At 39.5% G+C, this 6,925-nt stretch overlaps 1 protein-coding gene and 1 long non-coding RNA gene across 3 annotated transcripts in view; both read left to right on the forward strand.

Annotated features, from left to right (window-relative positions):
- LOC146449527 (uncharacterized) overlaps positions 1 to 6,925 on the forward strand; it is a 178,005-nt gene that overhangs the window by 128,083 nt on the left and 42,997 nt on the right. The window lies entirely within an intron of this gene.
- Positions 178 to 3,657, forward strand: LOC146449543 (potassium voltage-gated channel subfamily A member 1-like). Its single transcript, XM_085101675.1, has one exon. It carries the CDS (start codon positions 1,687 to 1,689, stop codon positions 2,845 to 2,847), a length of 1,161 nt encoding a protein of 386 aa, XP_084957801.1. The 5' UTR covers positions 178 to 1,686; the 3' UTR covers positions 2,848 to 3,657.

A 6,925-nucleotide genomic window follows, 5' to 3' on the forward strand; every position in this document is an offset into this window, starting at 1 on the left:
ATTCGAGTATATTTAATCCGTAAGAATTCGTCCAAAAGACTTTTTTGTCCGTTAGTTTTGCCTTAGACTCTTCTTTACCATTAGCTTAAAATGAGCCTTTAAAATCATTTTTAATGAGTGAGATGAAGACCTAGGTTAACTTTTAATCGTGGATTAGCGCTAATCGGCTTTCGAACAACCCGGCCCAGAGCAAAAGCCTGATAACTCTCCTTTCACCAATCTGTCAAATAAAATAACCAAAATCTAACGAATTGTTAAACAAGATTAAAAAAAACCTGAATTACTCGCTGAGCAAGAAAGTTTGAAAGCTACTGAATGACACTCTGAAAGTACATATGCTTGTTAAGTCACGTGACATACACGACAATTCAGGTGTCATCATTGAAAGCGACTCACCGTTAACGAATAAATAGCTAATGTTCCAAGGAAGGTTATAAATGACTTGTTACCTATTTCTGCTTTTGTTCAATGAGACATGCAACTTCCGCCAAGTGCTAACTACAGCCTGAAGCGTTTTTACTAAGCGTTTTGCGTCAAAATTTGGTTTTTGTATTGTTTTATAGCCCGCTAATGGTTATTTGAGGGTAAGTTAGAAGTTTTAATTATCAAGAGCACCTGTATTGAAACGATAACCAAAACAACTATCTTGACAGTTTCAAAACACTGTAAACAAGAATTATCTGATCTTAGTTTCTGTGTCGTTACCGGTCGAAGTACTCTAAAAATCGCCGGTTACAAATTTGTGCGAATTCACCTGTGTCCTATGATAGCTCTGGCCGCAGTTTTCAAAAACAAAAGTTGTGTAAAATGACTTTTAATTTCTTCCTTACCGAGTCACGTTCATTGGTTATAGTCTGTTTATTAGCCTAACCGAACGCGTCACGTTTTCAATAATTTTCGCAAACTACAGATCACGTCTAATTTCACTAAACCAACGACAATGCTTCGTTGGATTTTTTCTGCTAAATGTGAATTACTTTGCGTCTAAATTCATTAATTTTAACCTTTCTCACTAAAACGTTTATTTCCCTGCGCTCGTCAGAAATGAAAATTTACAGAGTAATTTGAATAATCGAGACAACCAAGCTTGTTTTGGAAAAATAATTGATATCCCCTACAGTTCACGAAATAAGCCAAAACCATACGGTTAAATATCCAGATGGATAATTTCCACAGGTGTCACAACTGAATTTAATACTTCGCGCACTCTTTTTACTTGGAATATTTTAACGCCGCTTCGGCGTCGGTATTAATAACCTTCTATTTCAACATTTAGTTTGCTCTTAGTCTGATAAAACTACATGACACGCGTCAAAAAGGGTAAATAATTTATCAACAGTTTCAGGCAACTTGTCGAGGTTGATATATTGTGATACGGAATTTTACTGGAGGGAAATGTGTCAGTAGGGTTATCGTCAGACATGACCGCGTTGTATGTATATTGGAAGAAAGGATAATAATCTTGCAATTAATCAACACGAAACGATATAGCCAGAGAAATCAGTGAAGATACATTGAAGAAGGATTATTTTATCGAGAGCTGGAAAGACAAGATACGTGCGAGTGTAGCAAGAGGACTCTAATACAGCATGAATATGCTGACAACAACAGCAAACCAACAACGATTTATAATTAACGGCACGAGACACTAACTAGTGGTAACCAAGGAAGATAAATGGGTCAAATATGACTTCAAAGGACAGTTCGTCGGTAATTTCTCTTCAAAGAAAGCCTTTTAATGAACGCGTGAAGATAAATGTGAGCGGAACACTGTTTGAAACGTTGGAAGAGACGCTATCCAGGTTTCCTGACACTTTGTTAGGCTGTCCTTCAAAGCGAGTTGAATATTTCGACGAAAAGCACGACGAATACTTTTTTAATCGCAACAGGCTGGCCTTTGATGCGATTCTCTTTTATTATCAGTCGTATGGAAGGTTAGTTAGACCTGATGTGGTACCAGAAAATGAATTTATCGAAGAAGTGCGCTTTTTTCAAATACAAAGCGACGCCATTTCGGCGCGAGAAAAAATCGAGCGTGCGCTGTTAGGGAAGGACGAAGAATTACCTAACAATTTTATACAGCGAAAGATTTGGTTACTTTTTTCTCATCCAGAGTCATCGTACGCTGCAAGAGTACTTGCCGTTTTATCTGTAATTATCATACTTCTATCAGTGATTATACCATGTCTTGAATCATCGGAAGGCGAGAACGTTGTCACAGATACTTCAGTGCTATTTCAATCGCTTGAGATGGCTTGCTACATATGGTTCACATTCGAATTAGTTGTAAGATTCCTTAGCGCGCCAAGCAAACTACGATTTTTTCGCTCACTGCTCAACATCGTGGATATTATCAGCGTGCTTCCTTACTACGTAATTCTTACAATGCAAGGTACCAGGGCTCCGCTGTCCGTTTTACGAGCGGCGAGAATGCTACGCGTGCTAAGAATATTTAAACTCTCTCGTTACTCGAGTGGCATGCGAATTTTACTCTTCACGTTTTCAACGAGTATGAAAGAGCTGGGCATGTTCATGATCTTCATCTCTATTAGCGCGGTGCTTTCGGCAAGCGCCGCGTTTTACGCTGAAGCTGGTGATCAAGATAATAGCAAGTTTTCTAGCATTCCTGATGCGCTCTGGTGGGCAGTAAACACTATAACCACAGTGGGTTATGGCGATCAGTACCCACTAACTGTCACTGGCAAGATGGTTGGCTGTTTGTTAACTGTATTTGGTGTTTTAATGATCGCTCTCCCTGTTTTCCTGTTTGTCGCTAATTTCAAGAAGGTGATGAGTGCAAACATGGCAGTAGTTAACGAAGAGGACGAAAACACACCGGAGAAGTAGGACTTCCTTTTCACCGTCTCGTTCATGCAAGTAACCCTTTCACTCCTTTCGTCAAAACCTTGTATCTTACGTTTGAGCCTGTAAATAATAAAGTCCTAAACTGCGTGAGCATTCAACTGAAATGACTTAGAACTGTGAACTTATAAGTTCAAGCTGTTCCATTTAAGGGCAACAGGCTACTGAGCAGTACTTTCCTGTGGTGCTGTTTATTATGCTGTACAAGGTGGTTCTATCTTTTGAGTCTGTGGATAAAATCTCAAGTGTTACGATTCAAATGTAAGCTACTGAGCAGTACTTTCCTGTGGTGCTGTTTATTATGCTGTACAAGGTGGTTCTATCTTTTGAGTCTGTGGATGAAATCCTAAAGTGTGACTCTTCAAATGAAAGCTACTGAGCAGTACTTTCCTGTGGTGCTGTTTATTATGCTGTACAAGGTGGTTCTAGCTTTTGAGTCTGTGAATGAATCTTAAAGTGTGACCATTTAAATGAAAGCTACTGAGCAGTACTTTCCTGTGGTGCTGTTTATTATGCTGTACAAGGTGGTTCTACCTTTTGAGTCTGTTGATGAAATCCTAAAGTGTGACTCTTCAAATGAAAACTTCTGAGCAGAACATTTCTGTGGTGCTGTTTATTATGTCGAGTAAAGTGATGGCTTTTACTGAATACTATAAACGGCGAAAGATTTATGTCGAGTATTAAAGGAACTGCCAGAGGTGATTATATTCTAAAGTAACTATTCAAACAGCGGACCCAGGAGTGGGCTCTTGATATTAAACTTCTGAATCACTAAGTAAACTCGCCAAGTAATTATTGTTCATTTTCTCCTAAACGAGCTGTATACAATGTATACTATTCGTCTAACAGATACAGTTTTTAAGATATTTTGCAAAATAAATTTTATGTGCAGTATAATGTCCTTAACTAGACTTACTTATCAAAGCAGAAAAATAAAGAATAAAATTTTAATCATGCCCTGTATCAACATGCAGATTCTCTTTATTTTTCTCTGTTATATCTAATGATATTATTGGGAGATTTTGTTTAAATGTCTGAAGACCGTTCACTGATCTTTGGTGATCAAGTAGTCCTATATATTGGGAGAAATTAGGCATCAGTCCTTTCTGGAACTTCTCAGGTTAAAGAGGGGAACCAAATTCAAATCAAATGTTTTCACAACCCGCAATGAATAAATGACAAAACAGTGCTGTTTTGGTTTAGCTGTTTATCTACGAAAACAAGAGGCTAGAGCTATAGCCTTTGCTTATCAGCTTGTGCGATGGATTTGAAGCTACAGTCCTTCCAAAGCACCAAACAAATAAAGAAACATTTAGCTATATGTGTCCATAAACAGCTGTCATGTGCATCTGGTTAATGAAGCCGCTATTTTGGTTATGATCCCCGGCGGGGGGGTACTTGGGTTAAGTTTTGCTGAGTATGTGCCGCTGGCCTCTAAGAGTCCCTGCCCCATTATAGTCTATTTTGTGGCCAGTTATAGACCCCATCTTAGTCACTTTTTGGGAAAATGTAATTTTCGCGATCCCAACTAAGTCACTTTCTATTTATGCATCTACTTTCAAGAACGGAATGTAATGCGAGGTGATTGTTACATTTAATAAACAACAACTTTCTGAACTTTTTAACCGAGACCATTTTGAATCCCTACTTAATAGGATTTTCTCACCCCAAAAATCCGAAAATGTGCGACCCCATTCTAGTAACTCTATTGAAAATGCGACCCCATTCTAGTCAATCCAGTCGTGAAAATGCGACCCCATCCAGCGGCACATCCCCATTAGCCTCTTATAAGGAAGTAACCCCCCCCCCCCCCGGGTTATAATCTTAGGGTTAGTACATATTAATAACTAAAATTCGAAAGTAAGAGGCTTCAAACCTCACAAGGGTTAGATTGGAATATGAAAGAGACACTCTGAAGAGATTTCCAGAGATGAGATAGGAGTGTAACGATACATAGAACTAGTGGTGTATCGCGAGTCAGTGGAGTGTTATTTAACAAATCGACGGCAGTTTTCTATGGTCTATACTCTTATAGACCATAAAATGACGTCAAAAAATGTTCAAAACTCAAGTGGAACCCGAGCCGCAGGCGAGTGGTTTCACTGCCAAGTTTTGGACATTTTATGGTCTATAAGAGTATAGACCATAGAAAACTGCCTTCGATTTGTTTTTTACAATAACATGAAAAATGTACGAGCGGAATTGGCTATTTTTTCTCCGTTGAGAAAGCGCGCGCATTACATCTGACGTCATTTTTATTGTCTGTACTCTTATAGACAATAGCTACGAGCCAATCAGCGCGCGGGAATTTGGACAGTTATTGTAAAACAATTATTGGTAGCTACGATAGTTTTAAATGATTTTCTGTAGTCCTTGTTCCTTGATTGAAAAAAAAAAGGACTCTCTTGTTCTCTGCTGTCCGTTCTGTTGATTACTTTGAAATCAAGGAACAAATCAGGAGTACCCAACGACCCTTTTAGAGAAAATTAATCGTATGGTGCACTAAACACTAACTGAGTGTCCCTACGTCAATCTTGGATACTATTTAACGTTCCTTGCCATGTTGACAATCTCTTACTACATGGTACAGTCTATCTTTAAAGTATTTTAACAATATTTAAAAATACACATCGCTCCAAGACTTTGGATACCAGTGACGGTAAGGAGATGGGCTGTAATTCTCTGTGAACTTGGCCTCACCCTTTTTAAAAACAGGAACAACGTTAGCTTCCTTCCAATTCTGCGGGAACGAACCAGTGCTTAATGACTTGTTAAAAAGCTAACAAGGAGGTGCTGCAATTACAGAGGCTGTTTCCTTAAGAAGTTTCGCTAGAATTTTATCAGGTCCTGTAGCTTTCGTGACATCAAGGTCTTCGAGCACGGATTGGACATCGCTAACCGTGAGCGTTCATTCCGAGATATAAGGAGAGGCTGGTGCATTGAACGAACTGGTCACAAACTTCATGCAGAAAATTATCGAATACATCCATCCAACTTGGGTCTTCACTGGGTGACCTACAAAAACAGAATAAAATCTTTCATCAGTAAGCGTAGTAATTTCGGCAAAAATGATCTCAGCTCGGCTTCCGATTCAGATTAAATTCTTTGACAGCATTGAAGGAGGCTGTTTTGATTGCGATAAGAACTCTACCACCACCTCGATCAGACCGATCTCTCCTAAATATTGTAAAGCCAGAATGCAATATTTCAGAGTTGCTGATATTTTGGTTCAACCATGTCTCATGGTGTACGCCAGGTCCTGGAAGCGATGGAGGTTACACACGGATTGCCAGTTTGTTATGCTGCTTTGTGACAACTTTTTAAGCTTCTGGCATTCATCACGAGTGTGCCCAATTGATGTTACTAGCAGTCGAAGCGGAAACCGGTCCAGGTTTAGGATTTATTTTACCAGGCATCAAGAAGCGAAAGGTAGCAACTGACTTGTTGTAGTAACAAACGTGGCACATTTTCATTACATGGCACAGTAATAAGTGTTGACTTGATATCCCAAAACAGAAAAATAGCAACGGCTTTCACGGAGCTCTTCGAGTGACGACCCGGATTCCCTTCACAATGTCAACAATCCATCGAAAGAGCAATCGTTTTTGGGAAAACAGCAATAAAAATTGTAAAAATGAAATAAGACAAAAGGAATACAAGACTAGCGGTACCTCCAAGACTACAGGTCGTTTGACCACGAGTCATCCTTCTGTCATTATATCGCTTTAGCGACGCGCATGCTCAAATCTCAAAACATACCACATGGAAGACAAAATTACTACATTGTCATATACTGATCTGAATCTCAGTTTAAGTCAGTAAGGTGGAACTGAGGTGTCAACGAAAGAGATCTGTCTCATATGGTCTAGGGGCCGACTTTTCTCTCCCTCACTGTCTTGTCGGGGACAAGGTATCGGAAAGCAACGCGGAGCCATCTCCGGCTGGCATAAGCGAACCGCGGGCCGAAATCTCGTGGTGAATCGTCATGGTACAACGCTCCGGCATAGCGTCCAGAGGTACCGCTTTCGGCTGTATTTTTCCCCTTTTTTTTTAGTCATTTTGA

This window comes from Pavona decussata, unplaced genomic scaffold (genome assembly GCF_977016875.1).
Source record: "Pavona decussata unplaced genomic scaffold, jaPavDecu1.1 SCAFFOLD_602, whole genome shotgun sequence".
Lineage (NCBI taxonomy): Eukaryota > Metazoa > Cnidaria > Anthozoa > Scleractinia > Agariciidae > Pavona > Pavona decussata.

Bases quoted from the DNA above. Each gene is read 5' to 3' on its own strand.
- LOC146449543 (XM_085101675.1), top strand. From the start codon at position 1,687: ATGACTTCAAAGGACAGTTCGTCGGTAATTTCTCTTCAAAGAAAGCCT.